Source organism: Heloderma suspectum, chromosome 3 (assembly GCF_057233095.1).
Source record: "Heloderma suspectum isolate Gila_16-S chromosome 3, 16-S_ref, whole genome shotgun sequence".
Lineage (NCBI taxonomy): Eukaryota > Metazoa > Chordata > Lepidosauria > Squamata > Helodermatidae > Heloderma > Heloderma suspectum.
The window spans coordinates 157,316,832-157,343,391 of record NC_139460.1 but is presented as its reverse complement, the minus strand read 5'-3'; the positions used below and the strand labels follow the sequence as shown (position 1 = coordinate 157,343,391).

At 43.7% G+C, this 26,560-nt stretch overlaps 1 protein-coding gene across 1 annotated transcript in view; it reads right to left on the bottom strand.

Annotated features, from left to right (window-relative positions):
- Positions 1–26,560, bottom strand: part of KLF12 (KLF transcription factor 12) — a 270,767-nt gene that overhangs the window by 113,149 nt on the left and 131,058 nt on the right. Inside the window, exon 3 of the mRNA XM_084844838.1 lies at positions 16,825–17,362. Coding sequence (XP_084700964.1) covers positions 16,825–17,362 — 538 coding nt within the window. The remainder of the gene's footprint in view (positions 1–16,824; positions 17,363–26,560) is intronic.

Genomic DNA, 26,560 nt, shown 5'->3' with positions numbered 1-26,560 from the left:
CTCCCTGCTCGCTATAGCCCACTCCCAAAGCAGCTTTTCAAACTCACTCACCACAAAAAAGACCATCAGACTATTGCTGAGGTCCCCAACCTTTTTCGATCGATGTGCACATTTGGAATTTGGAGAGACTATTATGGGCATTCTCACAAAACAACTGCCATGGGGAGGGGGTTGGCCATTCACAAAATGGCAGCCATGATGGCTGTGGTCAATCACAAAATACCCATTTCCTAGAAGGCAAACTGGTGAGGCTAAAAGAAAAGTAATTTACCCAAGAACAAATACAAGGTACAAGTGGGGTCTGAGCTCGAAAACACAAAACCACCCTTTTGAACCCACAGTTTTCTGCACAAACTGATGAGTCTCAGAGTAACTTGGCCAAGAATGCCATGTGGGGCCCAGGGGCATTCTGAGAAATAAAGATGGTGCTAGAGGTCATTATTAAAACTAACCAAAACAGAATGAAATTCAGGAGGGGCAGGGATCCTGGAGGGCACCAAGAGAGGTGTTCATGGACACCACATTGGAAAACCTAGGGCTATTATTACATTTCACCCCCATGATTTTACATGACATTCTGGGATAGCTTCTTAAATATTAAGCTACTTGTGAAGCTACTTGTGTGACAAAACAAAGGGAAAATGCAAATGTCATTGAAAAGCCCCAGGTCCCTAGGCATATTACTCCTACACTGGCCTACCCTCCAGGACTATTGTAACGATTACTAAGGTAATATATATGAAGAGCTTTGAACACTCTAAAATTGAAATATAAATGCTATCATCATCACTACTTCTCCCACCACTTATAACAAGGCTGCATGTGGGTATGCAAGGAACGTGTGTCTAGGAAGGTGTATTTTAGTATTCATGTTTCGTGCTGAATAGGTTTCTGGAAGAAAATGGCACAGTATAGCGGGAAATAGCCCTCATCATTATCTCAATGGAAACGCTAACAGTTTTTGCCTGGTATAAAAGCTACTTGTAGTAAGTAGAAAATTCTGAAGTAAAGTATACTCTATTGCCCCCAATCCAGCAAGTGAGAAGTGTATCCACATCATGATGTTCATCTGAGTTGAAGTGAACTTGATGGATACCTCTGTTGATGTGACTGGAGATGTGCATCCAAAGCTTGAGCTGCTAGGCACATGCAACTCATGTCACAAGAACTGGACCAGGGCCTATAGGGTTTCATCGGGTATTGCATAAATAGCAGGTACAATCCAGCTGAAGTTAAGCATTTCTAAGTTCCACGGATTTCAGTGGGAGAGAGAAATACACGCTTTTTCTGAACAACATGAGAGCGATATCAGCAAGAAGCATAGGGAGGTAGTGAGGATAGCTGACAAAAATGTTTATGGCAAAAGAGTGGAAAAATATGGAGCAATAACCCATAGATGAATCAAAGAGAAAAATGTGGTACATGATGTTAATATGTCCAGCATTTAAGCAACTCTGGCCAGGTGGGATAAAACCTACTAGCACCTATATTAGAAAGTTGGCACCCATTTATTATATACTGGAACAGAATTCAGCTGGAAGAAGCTATAGGTTCACAACTATTACATTTAACACACGCTTGGTATTAAGATACATAAGAGACAATTTGCTAACACACTGGTTCTTGCACGTATTTTTGTATGTTCAATTTGTCATCTTTGGTATGTAAATCATTATTTAACTTTGTGCACACACATATATATATATATATATACACACACACACACACACACACACATACACACACTCACACACACATACACCCCAACAGATAGATTTAGATAAGTATTTTAAACACTTAACTTTAATCCACATAATAGATTGTGCCCAGTTTATAATCTTATTCAAATACAAATGACCTACCCTATGGAATGACATGGTGCCATTGCAGTTTCTAATTAAGCTACTAATAAGCAAATTCAGCTGCCAGAAATATGATGTATTGCCCGTACATAATTGGATTCATGTAATTCACCACCAACAACAACAACTGGAAGGCTTCAATTCAGGTTGTTTGCACACTGATTTGCTGGTGTTTCCCCCATCTTAGCTGACTTTATACCTGGCTTTTCCAGTTCTGCCTTTGCTTGAGAAGGGACTCTTAACTGTGCTGCCTTTTCTGGGGGATTTAGTGAACTGGAAAAACATTTACGAAATATAGGATAAGACTACAACATTCAGGGACCTAAAGATAACATTTGATAGAAGGAAATGTTTTGAGGTGAAAGAGGTGGTCTCCTAAATCACTGCTATTGCCTCATCAGTTTCCAATTACTCCAACTTGCCTTTTCCTTCCTTATCAGCCAGCAGATGAAAAGTCATCCACCAACTGCACAAGCTATTTCTGGCTGAACAAACGTCCATGGCTGAAAACAGAAGCCTGAACTGCCCCCTCCCACTCCATAAACCTCAAGTACTACTTGCCCGTGTTGTGATGTAATGAGGCTGTGCAATTCCTGGCCCCACATCATTGGCTGCTGCTGGCCAGGCGATGGGAAGACATGGAACACTTGAGTTTACAATGGAGGTGACTACTACTAGATATTACAGAGAAAGGTGGGGGGCTAGATAGAGGCTGCGGTGTTTGGCAGTAAACATGCAATCTGCACGAAGTCCTAGTTTGGGCCTAAGTTGTTCTGTGTAGAGTTAATTGAAAGATCGTGGGTTGTTTCCAATGGGTTGTATCCAATATTAGTCAAGCCCGATTCATTTCCATGGGTCTACTCTAAATAGGACTAACACGGAATACAACCCTCTGTGACTGGGAGTCACGGGCTCTCTACATGGAGAGGGTGACATACTTTTAGAAAGTCTGAGGCAGCAAGAGGGCATGCAGTCACTGCACTTCTTGCCCTGATCTTCCACCAGCCCCTTCGTCCTTTCCCTGAGCTGCCACAGCAAGCAGGACATCCACTTTTTCTCCACAGCAGGTGAGGAAGGAGGTGGAGGAGTGGGCCATTGGAAGACTGGCGCAGGGACTGCAATGGCTGCATTCTCTCCCATGGGCTCCGAACTTTTAAAAATGGGAGCACCGCTGCAGGATTTCAAAGGAAGACACAAAGGAAAATATCCACCACTCTATCAGTTTTTATTATTAGAATATATGATGATAAAAGCCTGCTGCCTTAATGCCCTCCATGTTCCCAAATGTGGATGAGATGATGCTCCTTAATTTTCAGAAGCAAAAACCATTCCTGGGGCTTCAGTCAGTGTGGGAATGGTGGTCCTTTGGGAACTCTTCTCTGCCTACTCCCAAAGTGTGCATGCTAGTTCCAGCTTCTTGGTGGTGAGGGACAGACACACAGTATATGCTGAAATGTAAATCCATGTAGTAGTAGTAGTAGTAGTAGTAATACTTCTAGGCTGAGCCTTGGCATTCAAGTTGGCATTAATATAAGTTTTGAGGCAGGGCTCAGCCTCAGATTACACCCCTTATTTGTTATTTGTGTGTGTGTGTGGGGGGGGGGGGATGACGACTTGCAGCTTTGAAATTACCCCCAATGTGAGAAACAGAATTCTATTTTTTCCTGTTGATTCTTCTTTTAAAACATATTCTATCTGAGTTCAGACAACAAACATTTTGTATAAACAGGAACCAATCTCAAGAGAGAGAAAAATATTTAAAATGTATTGAAATAATGCTCTCTCTCTCTCTCTCTCTCTCTCTCTCTCTCTCATATTTCTCTTCAACTCTAGGCACCAGCACTGTAATTTAAGATAAGCAACTGTGATTTTTATATGGGCAGCTAGGCCAAAAACATTTGTGCGTGGGCTAGTGTGTTTTGTAAACTTAAATGCAAAGGTGCACTAAAATATTATGAGTAGTTTTTATATGGGAGGTTTCGTATGGGAGATAATTTACTTATTGTAATGAGAGAACACAGATAAATAGGAGCAAACCCTCCTAATGAGGAAGAAAAGAGACTGTGAACTACTTGGGCTATTCTTTTCCCCTAAATTAATAATGGCAATATTGGAGTACCAATCAAGAACAAAGCACCATTGTAACTATACAAGTAGGGGAATAAGTAGTTCAATAGCAAGCAACCACTGTCTGTAATATCTAGGGCAGCGGTTCTCAACCTGTGGGTCGCGACCCCTTTGGGGGTCGAATGACCCTTTCACAGGGGTCGCCTAAGACCATCGGAAAACACATATTTCCGATGGTCTTAGGAACCGAGACACTGCTCCTCTATCCATCTCCAGGCGGGTCCTCCCACATGCAGATACGCTAGATAGAATCTAGCACCTTTGCGAGGCTCCGGGTGAGGGAGGCGAGAGAACGGGAGGCGAAGAGGGAAGGGAGGCCCAGAGGCTCCAGCGCCGATGGTGGCGGCTCCCCTTACGGGGGTGACTGGCTGGCGGGGTCCGGCGTGCTCCACCCCGGGGAGGCCGGACCAGGAAGCACGTGTGGCCGGCCAGGGGACTGCTGAAGCGGCGGCGGCCTAAGTGGTAAGAGAGAGCCAGGCAGGGCTGGCATGTCTTTGTCTGCCGCCTGCAAGGCCCGGCTAGGCCCGGCCACCCGCCGTGGGGTAGGCAAGGATAGCGTGTGGAGAAATCGGAAATGGTGGGAGGCAAAGCGGCCGAAGGGTCGCCGCTTATGGGCGGGCAAGGGAAGATCTCCATGATACGAGGGACAGCGGGAGGGAAGGGCGGTGTCCAGAGCTGCACACCAAATTATTGGTGGATGTGGGGAGAGAAGGGAGCCGAGGCCTGGCTGCTGTGGGCGGAGGGTGGCCCCTGCACGCCAGGAGGGCGAGGGGAGATGGGCCGCGATGGTCACCGCGGGTCGTGAGGACGGTGTGTGAAGCCGAGGCCTTATGTTGTGGAGTGGGCTGGGTTGCGCTGTGGGGCGAGGAGGAGACGGGGCCCCTGCGTGGGTTCAGGGATCCCTGAGGTGGGGATGAAGGGCAGCTGCGAAGCACTCCGCGGGGGGCAGGCGGGCTGTGGGGTTGGAGCGCAGCGCACACAGGCCTGCCCCTGAGGAGTGGGCTGGGCTGTGGGGGTGTGTGAAGGAGGCATTTTTATATGGGCTAAGGGAGGCCTATAGGGTGTGTGGAAGAAGGGTGCAGCGCAAAAGCATATGGGGTGGGTCAGAAGGCTGGGTGAAGACCTGGAGGTCGTGGGCTGCAGAGGCTTGTCCTTATGGGGTGGGCTGGGCAGTGAGGGGTGAAGGGGGTGTTTATGGGCAAAACGACCTGGGAGAGGAGCCCTATGTGGGGTCGTGGGAAGCAGAGGCTAGTCCCTATGGGGTGGGCTGGGCAGTGAGGGGCGAAGGGGGTGTTAATGGGCTAAAGGAGCCCTGTCTCTTCTTGGGTGGGGGTTGATTAATCACTATGCTTTAATTATGTTCAATTTGTAACAATGAAAATACATCCTGCATTTCAGATATTTACATTATGATTCATAACAGTAGCAAAATTACAGTTATGAAGTAGCAACGAAAATAATTTTATGGTTGGGGGTCACCACAACATGAAGAACTGTATTATAGGGTCACGGCATTAGTAAGGTTGAGAACCACTGATCTAGGGGATGGTGAGTTGGGCTTGGATTCACGAGAAGTAGATTTAAGTCCCCCCCTGCAGCTGTAGACTCATTAGGTGGCCTCAGGAACATCCCTATTACTCTCAGTCCCAGTTTCCCATCTGAAGAAAGGGAATAATGACTTGCCTGACTGAAAATTGGGGAGATGAGCAATTTTATACCAGCATTCCCCCACCCCCACCTTTTTAGAAGAGCTGTAAGTCATCTAGGCTGAGATTTTTAACATATTATTTTCCTTGTTATAATCGTACACCGAGAAGGTATGATGTTTGCATATGAAGCTGCCTTAAACTGACTCTAATGATTAATCCATCTAGCCTATCATTGTCTACTTCAGCCTTCCCCAGCCTGGTGCCCTCCAGATGGGTTGGATTATACCAGGCTGGGGTAGGATGGTCCATGTTGCATCTCTACAAAAGTCAAATGCAGGGCTTTTTCTCAGCCCTGCTGCCTGAGGCCCGTTTCATTTGGGCTGCTAAGGATTCAACTTGGGACCTTCTTCATGCAAGCCATGTGCGCTATCACTGAACTATGGCCATTCCCCAGAACTGAAACTCTGAAGCACGAAAATCCATAGATCCTGGTTTAAAAGACAGTTACCTAAACCACTATACAACAGCTCCAGATCATGTAGTTTTGGGATCTAGATGTTAGCAGAGCAGCATGAGAAGAACACATGTGGCTTCCATGGTGCTGTGGTAACATGTGAATTGGCACTAAGGAATTCAGCAGCAAGTGCTTACTTGCATGCCTGAATGAACCATTACACATCAAATACCACAGAGAGAGTTTCATGTCATCTCACCCCATCTCAAGCACAATGCTTTTCACTTCATACACTGAATCATTACATGATGAGAGGCGTCGCAAAAGCATTTCAGTCACTGCCTCTCTCTCAGCCCATACAGATAACCAAACAACAGTGGTGTGACCTTCTCACCCCACATTAGATTGGCCATCTGCATCACTGGCCAAGGAGAATTTCACATATAGATGTGTGGTAAAATGGTTCCCTGCAACCACCCACTGCAGAGCTAGAGACAACATGTGTCTGCTTCTCCACATGGCCAGAACTACCATGAGGAAAGTTTCTAAGGAGCTTCCACTCCACAACTATTCATATGAAACTACCCTTAGTTCTTCAAACAGGCATAGGCTGAAGTGGTACTGTCCTGCATCATGTTGTTTTTCACATGGGGAATTATACTTCATTAAAGAAAGCTAGGATGTTTTGACAGTGGGGTGTATTTTTTAAGGTGGGGCACTCTCCAAACCAGCAGCTCCCCTATGCACAGAAGTATTTTTTCAATGCATGAGGCCAAATCTTCTATATTTTCATTCATTCTCAAGAATTCAGCAGTAGCCAGGGCTTTTCCCCCCCTTTTTTTTAAGGGAGGGGGGAGCCATTATCAGGATTACATCACTGAAACTTGAAATCCTGGAGAGCTTGAATGTCAACATTTTTATGACTACCACTGTACCAGACATCCTGAATTATAATGAATCCAAGGTGGCTTAATGCTTAATACATCTTTGTGGACATCCCTAGCAGCTACCAAAGATGATTAATTCCCATAAACTGGCTTGACGTTATAGAACGGAAGCAAATCTCATCCTATATTTGGAATAAACTCCCACACTCAATGTGGGTGTGACTGCATTTTGTCATGGCATAAATTTACTCTGAAGCAAAAGCATTAAAAAGCAAACACCATAATGCCAAGCAGAAAAAACCAAAGCAAGAAGGGTGGAGGCTTGTTTTTAAAGCTCTGTGAGAAACCTTCCTTTTCTTTAGGTTTGGGAATATAATCTGTTGAGGGTGAAGTGTTGCCAAATGATGGGAAAGAACCAAATGACCAAGAGTTGTAGTGAGGATGAGGATAATACTGAGTATTTACTTTTCCTAAATTGGTGGTTCCCAAACTTTGACAGTTTTTTAATTCTGGATTCAATCTAGAGGCACACTTCACCCTTACATTTAGGGCTTTCTTCACATGGAGCTTTTATCCTGCTATTGAGATTGCTCACTCACGGACATTTGTGGGCCCTTTAGATGACGCCATGATCCTCCAGGGCATCTCCTGCACTAAATGCCCTTTGTTCCGTTTTTAAACAGATTGCAGATAATGAGCTATCAAATTATGCCGTTGTGTTCCCCTTGAGTTCCCTCCATGAAAAGAGGAAAAGCCGCAAGAAGAGGAGCGAGATCAATGAAAGATAATGGAAGACTCAGATACGGGGAGAAGGCGGGGGAAAGGGGAGGGGGGAAAGGAAGCATGTGAAATAGGGAACAGTTGTGATCCTGCATTTGATATGGAAGCAGAAATCCCCATTTTAAATGCAGGGTTTTAGGCTGGTGTAGAGATGCTCTAGGTGTGTGTGTATGTAATATATACATTTTCTCAGTCAGCTTCCAGGACAATCGGCAGGCATCCTCTTTGCAGTTGCAAGATAGCCCGGCTAATATGACTCCTATTCAGGCATGCCTCAACTGGGTAGGGTAAACACATGAGGAGAGAGAGCGCATGCTAACGCTGCCCCCTTCTGTTGTCGCATTCGTCGCACTCTACTCACGGAGGGTGACTTTCTGAAGAGGAGAGCTTCTTGTATCTGCTGGAAAATCAGTGTTCTGAATCTTGTGGAGAGTCTCCACCAACACAGTAGGCTGTCCTCTTCAGAAAGTCGCCCTCCATTAGTGGAGGGCAATGAATGCAACAACAGAGGGAGTGGGGCTGGTGCACTCCTCTCTTCACATGTTTACCCTACCTAGTTTCGGAACACCTGAACAGGGCAATGGCCTCCCAGCATTCTCTTCTTTAGGACTTATGATGGAACTGTGCTTTGGGGGGAAATGATGCTTTTTGGGCTTCCAAAATTCTCCAGCGCTGTCAGTTAAACACAGGCAGCACCAGAGAATACTGGTGCACCCTTAGTCCCTGCCCACCTACTGGCAGACAAAGGGGATCAATCCTATGCTTGGCCTCCCTACTTTGACAGGATCTGATCCTAGTTTGTAGGCAGCATTTAAAACACAGTTTTCCTATTTGGATCTCACGGTTAACTGTGGTTTACCAAACCAGGAAGTCTTTGCTGAAGCTGGCGAGGTGGGGAGGAGGGGAAGGAGGGAGTGCTTGAGCTCATCACTTCACTAGCACTGATGCTCTTTTACATATGCCCATCACAACAGCCATTTTGTGAATGGGAAGCCCCACCATGGCAGCCATTTTGTGAAAACACCCACAACACTCTCTCAAAATTCCAAATATGTCCATTGGCCCAAAACGTTTGGGGTCCCCTGAACTAAGAGATGGTTCCTAGAACCTAAATTAATACATACGAGAACTACAATGCACATCAGTTTTTGTTCTTTGGTGTAAGATAACTATGAAGGTAGTGCAGTGGTTTCCAGGTTGTGTTCCAGGGAACCCTGGGGTTCCTCAGAACCTTATCAGGGGTTTGTTAATAAGAAAATCAGTTAAGAATAAACAACCTTCTTTAAAAGACAGATGGGACCACCACTAGCAATTGTCCTCTGTAACACACAACCACAGGGGAATGCTGGGGGATGGGGATTCTGGAGTGTCCCTGCAGTTCACATATTAATAGTGATCCCCCACCCAGGACTGACCAGCATTTTTAGTGAACTGAATGCGTGCCTAGAACATGCACCTGAGAACACGCACAGGGTTCGTTTGGCAGACAAGTCAATACAGGAAATGTTTCCTGGAAGTAAAGGGGTTTAAACCCACAGGTATAGTAGAAAACAATAATCTACCAGCATTTCAGTGGCAGGTTTTTTTTTTGGGGGGGGGGGTATTAAACCACATCATTCCAGAAAAATGAAAGCATAATTTCACGGCTGGGTAGAGAAGCAATACAGAAGAAAAGATAACATTAAATGTCCTCCTTAGCATTTCATACAAATAGAAACAGACATAAAATTCTCCAAACTAAGCCCAGTGAGATTAGATATTGTGCAGAGGTTTATTTAATATACCTCAGAGCAGCTGTGTTGGTAAACCAAAAAAACAAAACAAAACATCCTACTTTACAACTCAAACAAATGTGTTTCTTGCAGGAAACATGTAACTTCTCCTCAGCCTCATAATAAAGTACCCTCAAACACAGAGCAAATATACAAGGGCTCCCCACTCCCAATTCCCCCACCCCCTTTCCATTAAAGGTCATTATAAATGGTTTGTGCTCTTAGAAAAATGCTCCGAGATCACCAATCAACTTTTAAATCAAAAACAGCTTGCTTTCTGATAGGGGCAGCAAAACTGGTCGATTTATTCCATAAAACTTTATGTACACAGCAGCAGCAGCAGCAGCAGCATCCATGAACTTAATGATCATAATATAGAGTCTACGGGGTAATTTTTATTACAATTTATAGTGAGATTACACGTACTCCACAGTTTTCAGGCTTTATTGAGATTTTATGGGACTGTGCAGCTTAAGCAGTTAACTGTACGCTGTTGTTCACTCTGAGGAAGGTGGGGTTAGTTTCTATACAACATGCATTTTGCTGCTAATCTACCATATACTGTTAATTACACTGTCCAATCAAAGTCATTATTTATAGTAATTTCACGAGTAAAATAATTTGCTATGGGTGCACAGGATTAATAGTAGCTACATACATCCAAAGAATAGTGAGAACCTGTATATAATTCAGATACACATCCATGAAGATAGGTCCTTTTTTCATAGCAAAAACTTGAACCCTTTTTCATTTTGAACTAAACACTGTAGAACTCACACTCATTTACAGGAAATCGATTTCTTGAGAGTGTTAAGACCTAAATCACATCAAGTATCTAATATATAACTGATTCACCATCCAACATAAAACAAAGCCGGGGGAAAGAAAAGCAATTACAGATTTGAACAACACAGGACATAGCTTTTCTAAGCTCAGGTTTCTACCCAAGTCATACATATTTAAAAGTGACCTTGTCCACACAGTTCTTCCTGTTCCTATGCCTGAGTGGCAGTTTTTTCAGCCAAACTAGCCTTAACTTCAGCTCACAAAGCTGGACCTTTGAGAATATTCCACTACTAACACTTAAGAACATCAGAAAAAACCCTGCTGAATCAGACCAAAAGGCCTATCAAGTCCAGCATTCTGTTCTCACAGTGGCCGACCAGCTGCTTATGGGGAGCCCACAAGTAGGACGTGAATGCAATAGCACCCTTCCATTCATGTTCCCCAGCAACTGGCATACAGAAGCACACTGCCTCTGATACTGGGGATAATATATAGCCATCATGACTAATAGCCATTGATAGCATTACTTCCCTGAGCAGGCTACATAGTTTTAAACATTCTAGGACAGCCTTCCCCAACCTGGTGTCCTCCAGGTGTCTTGGATTACAACTCCCATCATTCCCAGCCAGCATAACCATGGACCTCACTAGCTGGGGATGGTGGATGATGGGGTTTGTAATCCAACATACCTGGAGGACATCAGGCTGGGGAAGGCAGTTCTATGACATCACATGATTTGGGCCAATAGGTGCCAAAGGGTTTACCACTGCTAGAAAATTGCTTACTGCACTGTAATTCTGATTCTTTATTCTGACTTTCTGGGTCTCCTAAAAAGAGTTCCCTGTTTGAACAGTGTCTGTCAACAGAATATTTTGTCTTCTGCCAGTATTTTAGCTCTTTTCGTCTGGATGGAGATGCGTCTTTTTCTTTGGATATTCAACCATGTGACATTCACCATACTTCACAAACCATTTCCTATTTGGTTTTTCCTGTGAGTGAACGAACAGGCAAACTATCAAAATGTGTTTTTCTAGAATGACTTTTTATTTCTGTCATGCAAAGGAGAAGGGATGTAGGAAGCAGGAATCTCACGCACAGAGCCAAACAAGAGAATGGTAGAGGGAACTTGTGTGCAGCCTATTCTGCTCTAAAAGTATTCCTCAAAGTAAATCAAATACACATGGACAGCAGTAAGAAAAGAAAATTTACCCAGAAGAGAACCATGCACAGATGAACCTGTAAATATACAGGCTGATTTTTATGAGGCAGGCCTGGGAGATGGTTTGATAATAAAGGCCCTTGTATCTGCATTTTGGAGCTGCTTCCCTGAGGTGTGGCCCTCTTGATTTCAGTACGGCTGTGAATACTGGAACCAAATAGCCAGGGCCAACCACACAGGTCTTTCCTACCAGAGCAGAACCTGGCCAGCTGCCTTCTGCATTCAACTGGGTCTGTTCCTTTATCTAATCGCTCTCACACACAATACATGGCTGGTGGGCTACATTCAGCTTGGAGGTTCACAAGTTGCACAGGTCTCTTTTAGTTCGTGCACCCAGAGGAACAATATAGGCTTGCATAGTGCTTCCATCAATACTGTCCCCATAACTGAGCCTGTGTAGTGGAGTGGACACAGCACTGGGTTAGGAAGACCCAGGTTCAAATACCAGCTCAGCTCAATGAGTGACCTTGGGCCAGTCACTCTGTCTCTGCCTAACCTACCTCACAGGATTTGTTGTGGCGAAGCCATGTACACTATCCTGGGTTCCTTTTAGGAAAGGCATGATACAAATGTAACAAATAAATAAATGTAAAGAAAATGCCTGCAAGAGCACACAGCATTGACCTGATTCTACTATTGCAGTGCTTCACCTTGCCTCTGCTTCTTTCCTTCCATGAAGACAGGCAGATGAAAGAAAAGCAGACTGAGGAGAATGAACTGTACTAGGTGATGATCTTGGCACCTGCTTGCCTCCAGCTGGTACAGAATCCATCAGCACGAGCAATCCTCACCTCCTGTTTGCTTTGGTTTATACCCACACACACCCTTTCCCCAATATACCAGTTTTCTCAGGAGAACATTGGTAATATTTGATGAAATGTCCCATAATCATTGCCAATAGTGAAAACGACAAATTATTTTAATGTAACAGCTGGAGGTGTGAGCTGGGAAGTCGCCATTTCAAATCCCACTTCAGCCATGACCCCACAAAGCAGGCTTTTGGGAAGCCACTACCTCTCTGCCTCAGCACACACATCCCAGTCTGTAATACGGGGGTGCTAATACTGCTGTACTTTACAGGGCTGTTGTAAGGATCAGTAAGATAATGCATGTGATGTGTTTTGAGCACTTGGGAAAAGCACCATATACATGCTGTTAGTATAGTCCTTACAGCACTGTTTCCAGACTTCTAAGCAATGAAGCACCTTTATATGAACTAAAGTAAGAAGTATATTTCATCCTTACACCTCATAATTTGTTAAAGATTGAGCCAGATTAATGCTTGCATGCCCTCAGAAAAGTCCACACTTGTATTTCTGCCTGAGTTACTGTTCTGATTGTTTTTCCTGATTAGAAGGAAACAAGCCCAAAGCAGTGACTCATGCAAAGATACAACAGACAGCCTTCTCTGGGGGTGATTAATCATGCTGTGTCGCTGCACTGGTAGTGACTGAATGATCCAATCACACCCAATGCAGAGATGCAGTGGAATTACCTGCTCTTATTTATTTAAAAATATTTCTATACCAGCTGTCATGTAAGATATATCCAGGAGGTACACAACAGTATATTACAATATAACTAAAACATACTAACATAACCAGTGGCCATAAAAAAACCAACAAAATCTAAACGAGAGGCATTACAAATCATCAAACGCCGAGGCAAATAAAAAAGTGTTCAACATGCATCTGAACTGCATCAGAGGTGGCACGTATTTTATTTCTCTGTGTATGTGTGTTTGCGTGTGTGTGGGGGGGGATTCCAGAGAGTGGGCACCACTACAAAAAAGGCTCTCTTCCTGGTTGTCATCAGATGGACATCTGCAGGATGTGGCACAATCTGGAGGGCCTCTGATAATGATCGCAGAGGCTGGACGGGTCTATGTGGGAGAAGATGTTCTCTCAGGTATCCTAGTCCCAAGTTGTTTAGGATCTTATAGGTTAATACCAAAACCTTAAACTTGGCCCAGTAGCAAATTGGTAGCCAGTGCAGTTCTTTCAACAATGGCGTTATATGGCAGCAGCTGGACACATCACACAGTAATCTGGCCGCTACATTCTGCACTTGCTGCAGCTTCCACACCACACATATGGAATATGTTACAGTAGCCGAGACATGAGATTACCAGTGCATGGGTCACTATAGCTAAGCAATTCCTGTCCAGGAATGGCCATAGCTGGTGCACTAGATGAAGCTGGTAAAAGGCGGTCCTTGTCATTGTAGCCACTTGGGCCTCCAGAGATAACTACAGTTCTATGAACACCTCCATGCTACGTACCTGCTCCTTCAGAGGGAGTGCAACCCTGACCAGAACAGGAAAACTCCCTAAGTCCTGGACGCAGGCACTGCCTACACACAGGACCTCCATCTTACCAGGATTCACTCTTAAGTTTACTGGCCCCTATCCAGCCCACTGGTCTGGGACCTGCATGGCTGCTCCTGATTCAGATGAAACAGAGAAAAAGAGCTGAGTGCCATCTACATACTGATGACACCTTGCTCCAAATCTCTTAATGACCATTCCCAATGGCTTCATATAGATGTTGAATAGCACTGGGGACAAGAAGGCACATGGTGGTACTCCCTGGAACAAGTTTCAGGGGCCTGAAAAATAATAATCAAACTGAAATGTGTCTAGAAAATACGTTTCCTCCAAGACTGCCTGGAGCTGGGCCACCACCTTGAATACCTTGCCCAAGAAGGGGTTTTTAGCAACTGGGTGACAGCTGTCCAGTACTTCTAGGTCCAGAGTGGGCTTCTTCAGGACTTGATGTATGACCGCCTCTTTAAGTTAGCCAATTGTTCAGACATGTTCTAAATCAGTTTTCCCCAATATGGTACCCTCCAGATGTATCAGACTACAACTCTCATCAGCCAAAGCCAGCAGGGCCAATGGACATGCTGGGTAGGGATGGTGTGAGTTGTAGTCCAACACATCTGGCTGACACCAGGTTGTGGAAGGCACTCTAAGGAGACTCCTTATTCGATGGATTCTTTGGGCTCTTCCACTATTCATTACTTTCTGAAAGCTCATTAGCAGTTCTCTCAGGGCACGTGAGTGTGCCTAGAAGGTACAAATCTTCAACTGTCCTATTATACCATCAACGTTATTCAGCCTGAGACCACAAGGAATGTATGTCATCTCTGCATGCAGAACATATGGCTCCAATTCACACAAGCCCAGGAGCTGAGGAGGGAAATAAATCCTGAAGATTTATGAATGGATCCATTAAAATACACAACTGCCTTTTACTAGAGTCAAATACAACAATATATAACAATATTATGACAGAAACAAGTTCCAAAACAAAGGAAAAATCCTTCAGAGTTTGTTTGGGGTTTTGCATGAATCTCTTAGGATAGAACTAGATGTGATCCTGACCTGACCACAGGGTTGCCACCAAAAACCTCCCACTTTTCCCTGTAATGTAGTTATGTAAACCAGGGCTGGGCAGAAAGTAGATCTCCAGATGCTTTGGACTTCAACTCCCAGCATTCTTGATAGCCATGCTGGCAGCGGCTTCTGAGAGCTGAAGTCCAAAACAACTGGAGATCTACCTTCTGCCCATCCCTGATGTCAGCATGTAACATGACACCATGGCATGCATTTCCCCATTCTATATTCTTGGCTGCTGTTGGGGCTGTGGGGGAGGAAAGAATGCATAATGTAATATATCACAATGTAATATGCACTGTACACATAGGGGAGAAGCAGGACCCCACTCACAGCCACTGCCTCCGGTCTCTGCACACCTGCCAATCCCAGCCCCAATACCCACATGCCTCCCAGCTCCTCACTCCAATGTCTGCCACCTTTGGTGGAATATCAGAAAGGGAAGCCTACATACACAGAGCTATAGGAGCACAGGAAGCTGCCTTATACTGAGTCAGGCCATTGGTCCATCTAGCCCAGTATTGTCGGCACTGACTGGCAGAGGCTCTTGAGGGCTTCAGGCAGCATTCTTTCCTTGCCCTACCTGGAGAAGCTGGCGATCGAACCTGGGATCTTCTGCATGCAAAGCATGTGCTCTGTCACACTGAGCTATGGCACCTACACAAAAGTAGGCAGCCTCCATCTGATCAGGAACCCTACGTTATAAGGGTTCCTAATGCGGTGGAGAGCCTACATGTACAGGTTCCCTTTCTGACATTCTGCTGAACGCATGGATTGGACACTGGGGGGCTGGGGTCAGTGGGTGCAGTCCCACTTCCTTCTCCACATGTTCAGATGAGTGAACAGGGCTAGTGGTACAGGGAGAAAAAGGGGAATTATCAGTGGCAACCCCCAGATCAGCATCACATCTAGTTTCTCCCTCAATTAAGAGGCAAAAGATATTCTGCAGTTATAGGGAAGACTGCTAAATGTGGAAAGCGATCCCCTGAGATTAACTGTCAACATAATTCCTTCCAGCAACAACTTATGTGCAATACAGGCTTAGCCACAGTCCATTTATATTTACAAAAAGGTAACCCTTCTGAGGGAATCTTATTTGTTCATCTCTTGCCACTGTTACTCGTGCTCCCCTGTAGACAATCTCAAACCCCACACACCAACTGTTGTGCACTGCAGACACTTCTCCCACGTTGAGAGACAGACCAACAGCTGAACAGCAACAAAAGCTCCAAGACTCGGCTGCTTGCTCCGAAGTCCAAGCCAAGCAACTGATAGCGAGCAGTGCTTGAGTGACTAGAAGGGCTCTGCCAAGGCTGCTGTGTTAAGGGGGGAGGGGGCTGCGGTGCTTTCCTGCTTGTGTATGCATGGGTCAGCGGGCAGAGCCATTGCTACTAGTCCCCCAGACTTCGCCAAGTTCAAAATATGCTCCCTGTTAAAAAATATTGACTGGTCGGAGATTTAGAGTGTTCAAGCACTTCCAATACATTATCTCACAACAACCACATTACCACAAGATAGGCCTATGTTATTATCCCCATACTGCAGATGGGGGGAGGTATGGGAGCTCAGACTAAGAAATAAGGGCTTATCTAATATCACCTCGTGAATTCATGGCAATGGCAGAATTTTGGACACTGGCATATAGACACTATACTATACCAGCTCTCTGGCTTAATAACTAGCCTAATATTTGTCCAAGTTTCTCCACATAACTGATCTGCGGGCAGTTAATGAGTGTTCATCTTCAGTTTGTTTTCTTAAATTTCCATATAAAATAGGAAGAAAAAGCCATGGTACGTTTGTAAAACTATTAGGTGTTCTACCATGATCCAGCAACTATTTGGCTTCGTTTTCCTTCTATGCAACTACATTTCATGTGAGGATATCTTACCTTTGACATGACTTCTCCCATCCTCCAGTAGCGGTACTACTATAGTATTGTTCACATTCCCTGGTGATCTCACAGCAGTGTAGACCACAGGTACCGACTGTACCACCACTGGAATGCGGTGCACATGACTCATTTTGTTTGTCTGTAGGTTCATGGGGCTTGAAGGTGGTACTGGATGGATTATGTGCAAAAACTGCTGCCCTCCAACACCTGATGCAGATGCCACAAGTGGGCCTGGAGTTAATACTGATGGTGCAGACGCTGCTGAAGATACTGATGTTATTACTGTTGGTGATGAGGCTGGGCGACTAGAAGATGTTGAAGTAGAAGAAGGAGAAGAGGCTGAAGCAGTGATGGACACTGGCGAAGATGAAGCAGCAATAGGGGATGATCGGGCTTTGTTTATCGACAAGTCCACTGGCTCAGTTTGCGTTTGGAAATGATCTGTGGACAAGGAGTCTTCTTCTGGATCTGCTTTCATGCTGTTCAGCAACAGGGGTACAGCTTCCATATCTGGATAACTGTGGGCGTTTGGGGACTGGAGGGAAGGAAAACAGGTCATTACCATTCAAGAACTAATGTTCAATACTTGGTTGATAACAGTGTATACATTCATTTTAAGTACCTCCATTGGAACAAAAAGAGACAGGTAAGGAAATGTTGGTTGCTCAAGCGGGCCCAGTGTCAGCATCCAGCATGGTGGGGCAAATTATGGGGTCTATGGGGCCTGGAGGGCTCATGACAGTAGCCAACATCCTTTTTTACTTGTTTCCCAACATTTTTAGTAGGGCAGTGGGCTGGCGGCACTCAGGCTGGCATTGTGAGGCAAAGCACCTAGTGAGGCAGCAGCCAACTTCATTTTCCCAGAGCACCCCTGAGTACAGTCCCATAACAGAGGATGAGCACTGCCAGCCTGCCCCCTAGTAAAAATGGTGGGGGGAGGGGGGAAGAAAGAAAAAGGGATTCACATCTCTGCAGCTTACCAGGAGGGTACCAGGGTGGTGTGCGGGGAGGGGGTCCAGAGGGCTGCTTGTCCAGGGCCTTTTAAACCTGGCACCAGCCCTGGGCTCAAGTCAGAAGCCATTATCTACATTTCTGAACAAGATGGGTCCACTGCCTCATATTTCATGGATAGAGCTTGCCATTATTTATTTTTTCTATTCTGCTTGTTCTTCATTACATTACATTAGAATCTCCTTATGCAAACACTGATTACAAGAAAGTTTCAATGATCCAAATTCTTTCATGTAACTCCATGTGAACATCAACTTTCTTGAAGATCACTCATCCATGTGAATATTATATGAATATTTCAAATGAAACAAGCCACTGTTAACTTATTTGTCAGTAACTTTTCTTGTACAGAGGATTCCCAACAGGTCTGCAATATTGCTTTCTTCTACCTGTTTGCTACAGATGGGTGCTGTTTTTGCGGTGAAGCCATTTCTGTTGTTATTGTTGCATTGTAAATTAACATCCAGGGCACTGTTTCCCAACTCATCTTTACTCAAAGTCTCTTGTATCCTCTCTTACCTCATTGAACAGTTGATTCATTTCACACACACACACCCACCTGTACATCATGTTCCAAGCTGAATCATATCCTAATATTCAGTGGGAGGTCAAACTTCTTTTTCAACATTACAGCTGGTTACCATCAACCCTAGGCAAGTATTTTGCAAGTTTCTAAGGCATTCTGGGAGGAATTTGAGGTCAGATTTTCATAAAAGAAAAACACAAGGCAGGCTGCAATCACAACCCCCTTAAATTTTTTTCTAAATGAGGCTGCTAAACACTGTATCGACTTTCGGTTTTGGCACAGAATTGAGATCCGAATTCTACACAAAGAGCTTTTCCTTTCCTGCTTTTCCTACATAAGCTCTAGGTGGTGCTGTGCTATAGCAGGATATCACAATTACACAAGCAGGAAAATACCTTTTTTCGCTTTCAGAAATAATTCCCCATTTTCCCCATTCTAAAAAACCCTGGGAAAGTGCTCTTAAAAAACAGAAGGAGAATCACGACATTGTCTAAAGAAACCTGTAAACGACTGTGAGAAAGGAATCATGAGTGCACAATATATGCCTTGTGAAGAAAAGCTCTAAGCCTCAATTACTTAGATTTGCCCCACACACCAAAGCCTACCTTATGCTCCAAAACTATCATGAAGACAAACATCAGCTGAGATTGGATCTTTAGCTTTAACGTCAGGAAATGTTTATCACCCCCAGTTTCATTGCCCAACCTGAAACAAATGCGGTTTTAAGCTATCATCTCCTAGTACAATCGAGCAGTGACCCTTGGTATTGAAGCTGAAGGTGTTACGCTCAGGGGTGAGCAGACTTCAAGCTTGCGGTATCTTTTTTTTCCCCACTAGAACCCCAAGATCCACTGGAGCCTGGTGCGATAGAGATACAGCTATAATGAACAACAAAAATCCTGTGGCATCTTAAAACACTAACAAACTTATTTTGGCATAAGCTTTTGTGGGCACTGTGCATTTCATCAGATACATCTTTTAAGGTGCTACAGGACTCTTTGTTGTTTTTCCTGCAATTGACTGACAAGGCTACCCCTCTGAAAATATTCAGAATGAAAGAATTCTGAGCTGAGGAATTTGCTTTGAGTACCAGAACTGAATAGACCTTGCAGGCCGTCCACACAAAAATCCACTCCTGGCTTTCTTTATTTCTGCATTACAATTTGGGTCTAAGGGAAGTCATTTTGTTGCTACTATTGTTAAAGACCTCGGAATCATAAATCCTCGCTGATCTACTGCACATCACCCAGAGATCTACCAGCGGATCCATATCTACCTTATGCCTGCCCCTGAAGTACACAACAGAGCCCCTGTTTACTTCATCTGAGAAATGCTATTGTGCTGCCTTCACCCTTCTTGAAAACAGTTGTCTTTCTCTGTAATTCTAAGCCAATTGACTTTAATAGACATAACAATAATACAGTGCATTTCAAAGGTTCAAATTGTTTCAGATAAATCAGGCTTGCACGTAACCCACCATGAAAAACTAACCCACCACCCATATAAACATCTTGTTTTGGATGCCTGAGCTTTTAATATCAGTTTAGACTATAGGGGAAAACATTATTTTTGAATGCTATATAAAAAGCTTGAAGTTAGGATTCTCCAGTGGCCTGTCATCCCTAAGAGCCTAGCAATGATGTATAGCCAAGTACCAGGGCCCACATGCCTCAGACTGTAGTGACCCTCTTGTTTCTGTCTGTCTGTCTGGTCTGTCTCTCTCTCTCTCTCTCTCACACACACACACACACACACACATCATATTAATTACTGTAAGCAGAGGGAATAGCCAGGACCTAATTAGTGCTGTGATTGCTATGGTTATAAGGGTGACCCAGTCTGTGCCATTAAGGCCAATCTGGCCTCTAAAATATTATGTAATTGCCTTGTGCCCTATGGCTTATGGCCCCCATTTAGGCCTAGCACAGCTCAGGGGCTTCATTCAAGCTAAATTTGGAGTCCAGCTTAACTTTTGGAATGCCCACAAAACATCTAGAAAATGAATCTTGTTATTTCAAATAATCTATGATCAATGGCCATTTGCCCGTATTTACTTTGGGTAAAGTGTACCTGCATCACAAAATATTATATTGGGGCATCTCTGCTTTCACTAACTAGTCCTAAGAAAAGATACAATTAATGATATATATTGTTCTGCCTTTTTGCCCTCCTGAGAATAGCAAATCATTAGAAAACGAGGAAAAGCCTGTTTCATAAATTATCATTATTGGGTCAAAAATTAAAACAAGCATATCAACTATATCTGTAACTAGACAGATTTAAGTTTGATTCCCTAGAGACAAAGCTACAGCTACTCCTCATGTTGACATATGCTTCTTATGCCCAAATTACTTTGCACTGCAAATTAGTACTGTCAAGCCTGAATATATTACAAATTAAAGGGGAGAAATTTATACTTCCTTTTTTTTTCAGCACAGAAAATAATATCTTTACTTTGAGTATACACATAATTGCATATTATAGACTTGAAATTTTAATGGGATAAAACCGAAAGCTGTGAAATGCAGCTGTTTTACCAAAATGATTTAGCGTCTCATGAATTGCCTTCAATAAATCATGCTCTTTATGACCCAATGAGATATAATATGATTATTTTCAAAGGAAAGCAGTGAGGAAAGGCTGAGAAAGCAGGCTGCTCTTCGATGTGATGGTACGATTATCCAGAGCCCTATTGACTCGCTATTTTCCAGGGAGAAATCTCCACTTGCCAGGAGTCTCTGTGGAGATAATCGAATACACAGCCATTGTGTCCGGTCATTTACACCTTGTTACATGAATTTAACAGCACAATTCTGTACATGGTGTCTCAGAAGCATGGCCCATTAAGTTCATGGGGACTTACTCCCAGTAAGTGCATTTCAGCACACTGAGCTTATGGTCCAGTTTGGATGTCACAACAACCCAGGGTTTTTTAAAACCCTGGGATGTGAATGAAGTGGGTGTGAGCAAAGTGTGCTGGTTCCGTCCACCCGATCGCTCCCAGTGGAGATAAACAACTCAGGGACATGCAAACCGGGATTTCTCTCTCCCAAAAACCCAAAAATCCCATTTCACATATCATGCTTGCAGTGGGAATAATCAGGCAGTGGGAACCAGCACATCTGCTTGCTCTGCCTTTGTCCACAACAACGCAGGGTTTAAAAACAAACACCTGGGTTTTTGTGACATGCAAACCAGGTCTATATAAGCTATACAAAAATTGAACCTTAAATTAGGCATCCAATACAGAACACCTACACTTAAATGGAATTCATATGATCGCTTAAGGTGGCAGTTACGAAGTGATAAACTTGCTAGGTTTACTTCTATTGGCAGGTATGGCATTCATATAACAACAAATTGTTAAGTGACAAATATCTGTTATATATGCCAAATATTCTCTAACTTGATATTCTTACAAATTAGTATACTCTACAAATTCCCAATACTCACCTCACTAAAAATATATAATGTTCCAATGCTATTCAGTGTCCTTTTGTTCTTCTGACTGCTTCTTCTTCTCAGTGCTTCTCTTTTTATTTGTCCATGCTTTCATTTAATCTAAGTAACTGTGGTGAATCACATTATTTTGTTTTTGGGCATCCATGATGTTATATATGTACATCTATGTCATATGTAGCATTGTGGTGTCATCTACAATGTCATGTGGATTGCTGCTACAGTGAATCACATTAAATGGCAAATGAAGGCAAATGAAGTTGGAGATAGTGATGGCAAATAAAAAGACAGAAAATTGCTCTGTGCAGAAACAGCAACCAGGAAAACAAAAGGGTGTTGATCAGTATCAAAGCAATGTGGATGTGTCTGCAAAAGCAGTAAAAAAAATGGGAGGTGCTTCTCAACACGAAAGTAAACAAAAAAATTGAATCTAGGTTCAACTCAACCCCATAAGCAGGGCCGTCCTGCCCTGGGCAAGGAGTGCCTTTGGTCCTGCCCTCCTGGTCAGTTTTGCAGGGCCACTCAGAGGATTTATGGGGCCTGGTGCAGGTGTGATGTCCATCGAGAATGACGTTGCTCAAAACCGTGATCTCTTAGCCACTGTGCTACAGTTTGCACAAGTCAAAGTTCAAAGAGCCACAGTGGCAGTGCAGTATGCAACACAGCAAAAAAAACAGGTTTTACTTATACTGGGGGGGGGGGCTGTATTATTTTTATCTTTAAAAATAATAAAGACAAGTTTTAAATAAAAGAAGATATCCAGCTGACTTCTTACAGTTTACAGCTTAATTTTACTATTATTTATACAGTGCTTATAGTGGTTATAGTATGTGAAGTGCTAAGTGTCCAAGTAACATTGCCTCAAAGTAAAGCTGTGTTCCACTGATTTTTACCTAGCACAAGTGGGAATTGACAAAGAAACATACTTTAAAGCAAACTGAAGGAAGATCATTTTTGTAGTTAGAACCCAAGAAAAGGTCAGTTTACATTCCAATTCCAAAGAAGGGCAACGCCAAAGAGTGTTCAAAGTACCGCACAATTGCGCTCATTTCACATGCCAGCAAGGTGATGCTCAAAATCCTACAAGCTAGGCTTCAGCAGTATGCGAACCGAGAACTACCGGAAGTACAAGCTGGGTTTCGAAGAGGCAGAGGAACTAGAGATCAAATCGCCAACATTCGCTGCATCATGGAGAAAGCAAGAGAATTCCAGAAAAACGTCTATTTCTGCTTCATTGACTACGTTAAAGCCTTTGATTGTGTGGATCACAACAAACTGTGGCAAATTCTTAAAGTGATGGGTGTACCAGACCACCTTACCTGTCTCCTGAGAAACCTGTACGAGGGTCAAGAAGCAACAGTCAGAACCAGACATGGAACAACCGATTGGTTCAAAATTGGGAAAGGAGTACGACAAGGCTGCATATTGTCACCCTGCTTATTTAACTTATATGCAGAGTACATCATGAGAAATGCCGGGTTGGATGAATCAGAGGTCGGAATTAAGATTGCTGGGAGAATTATCAACAACCTCCGATATGCAGACGATACCACCCTAATGGCAGAAAGTGAAGAGGATCTCAAGAGCCTCTTGTTGAGGGTGAAAGAGGAGAGTGCAAAAGCTGATTTGAAACTCAACATTAAAAAAACTAAGATCATGGCATCTGGCCCCATCACTTCCTGGCATATAGAAGGGGAAGAAATGGAAGCAGTGACAGATTTTACTTTCTTGGGCTCCAAGATCACCGCAGACGGTGACTGTAGCCATGAAATTAAAAGACGCTTGCTCCTTGGGAGGAAAGCTATGGCAAACCTAGACAGCATAGTAAGAAGCAGAGACATCACCTTGCCGACAAAGGTCCGTCTAATCAAAGCTATGGTTTTCCCAGTAGTAATGTATGGCTGTGAGAGCTGGACTATAAGGAAGGCTGAGCGCCGAAGAATTGATGCTTTCGAACTGTGGTGCTGGAGAAGACTCTTACGAGTCCCCTGGACTGCAAGGAGGTCAAATCAGTCCATCCTAAAGGAAATCAACCCTGACTGCTCATTGGAAGGACAGATACTGAAGCTGAAGCTCAAATATTTTGGCCACCTAATGTGAAGAGAAAACTCTCTGGAAAAGACCCTGATGCTGGGAAAGACTGAAGGCAAAAGGAGAAGGGGACGGCAGAGGATGAGATGGCTAGATAACATCACCGATGCAATGAATATGAACTTGAGCACACTCCGGGAGAGAGCGCAGGACAGGAAGGCCTGGCGTGCTATGGTCCATGGGGTCACGAAGAGTCGGACACGACTGAACGACTGAACAACAACCCAACCAGCTGGCAGAACCTTGAAATAAAGGTTACAGACACACACCTTCTGCCACCCTAGGTCACTGCAGACAGTATATTTAAAAAAAAAAAACAGCCACTGAAGACAGCTTGGCACCCCCGTCAGCTCAGCTTGGCGCCCCCCTCAACTCAACTTGGCGCCCCCCTCAACTCAACTTGGCGCCCCCCTCAACTCAACTTGCCCCCACAGCTCGGTGCCCAGGTGACCACCCTGCTCACCCACTCCTAAGGCTGGCCCTGCCCATAAGAAATCTGGGTTGGTGAGGTATTTCCACTTCACTGTTCATAGGCTCCAGCAGTTGCTTTATTGAGATGCTTGCTGAGGCAAACATGTCCCCTCTCCTTCTCCCCCCACACCAACAATCCCTGCAGCATATCCAATTTAGCTCTACAAATAAGTCCATAATGTGTTGACAACTAATATAAAACTACACAATTTAATATGGTTGAATACGTAGATTAACCAATATAACTTTTGTTGATTATCAGTGGGGGGAAATTCTAGTCATGGAGGACAATTTTTAATTAGTGGAATGGCACCTTTGTTTATTTATTGAGGCTACGGCTGTTCTGTTGTGTTACCATAATAGAGATAACCTTTCTTTTTAATAGTGTTAGTTTCCAATTTTATTTAATTATTAATTTATCTCACACTTCTGTCAAGTTCTCAAAAAAAAAAGATTCCTAAAGTGAGGTTTTAGTAATATGTAAATTTATTTAAATTCTAATTAGTTCTGAAATACTGTTGTATCTATATCTGTGGTGAATCCACTTTGAGTACCAAATGTACAGAATATAAACAAATAAGCTTGAAATGACTTTAATTGATTAACCATATGTATTTTAACTACATTTCAATGAAAACTCTTTCATAGGCTGAAGTCTTAAGAAGATATCCAAACTCTGGTACACACACATTCATTTTGCATTCAAGTCTGACTTCAAAGCATCTGTTATACCTAGAACCATAATACTGTTAATCAGGCAAATATTGATGAAACACTCAAAGCATGACATTTGAAACCACGTCTTCGGTTCATTCCTGAAGAACAGAATAATGGCCACAGAGGGACATATTTGTCACTGTGAGACAAAACCAGTTATCCACTGCATATAGCCTTTCAAAGTCATGGAATACATCTTATGAAATGAACGCAGGGCTTGCTGTACAGCTTGTACATCAATGTGACAACAACCCTGTCACAGGTTCTTCTTGGAAGGGGATCTTTAAGTTCATGTTAAGTTCAATAAGGCTCTTGCTGAAAGGTTATGAGTGATGCTATACTTTATTATTAATAGCAATCCTTCCCAGATTAGCCTTGCCAAAGAAATGACTAACCTAAAACTGTGATTCATAACTCCCAGGAATGAGGGTGCCTACCAGATTTTTTTCAGGGAGCTGTCAGAATGGATCCAAATGACAGGCACATGGATTCTGTCTAAGCCATAAATGCTACCTGCTAAGTAAGTATATCATATTCTATGCTGCCAGAAATGCAAAGTATTGTGAAATATGAATAGAATTTTTGCAGTCTAAATAAATGCCACATAGAAGAAGACATTGAGGGGAAAACTGCTTGTAAGAAGTAGTCTTGCAATATTACAATAAGCTTTGGGTTGTATCCACTGTTAGTCCTACTTAGAGTAGACCCACTGAAGTGAATAGGGCTTCAGTTAGTCATGCCTAACTTAAGTCCCATTCATTTCAATGGGTCTAGTCTAAGTAGGGCCAACATTAGATACAACTTTTATGTACATGTCGATTAATGAAGCCAGTTCAAAATCTCAGCATCTCACACATGATGGGGTGCGGGAGCATGTCTCAAGCTTGCATAGGACATTTCTATGAACTTGGGCTCTTGCACATACATTTGTACTCAAATACGTCTAGCTCACCTATGTACAGAAAAAAGGTGGATGGACTGCATGGGTAAGAGGGCCTACTCAGGCACAAATGTACACGCATGGGCTGCCACCCACACTAGATGATGTCAGGGCTGGTGTCGAGGGTAGGCATGGTCATCCACCTGCTGAGGGCCCACACCCAAGTAGGGCCCACTGACAAGTGCCCCCTGGAGTTGCTTCTCCTCTTTACCATTGCAATCTGCTTGTTCACCTGCCTCTCACTCTGACTTAGACAATGGTGGTTGTGAGAAAGACAGCAGCAGGTGCCTACTTGCTCGCTGGCTCTCTGCCTGTCAAGCAAGCAAGTGGTAGCAATAATGGGAAAGAGGATAAGGAGCAATAGCAGCTGGTGACAATGACAGTGAAAAGATAGACTCTTTGAGGGAGGGGGCCCATTGAGGGTTTCTTGCCAAGGGCCCTCCAAAACCTGGAGCTGGCACTGGATGATGTATGCATGGGGGTGCAGGAGAAAAGTGAGCTAGAGGCTTGCCTGTGTG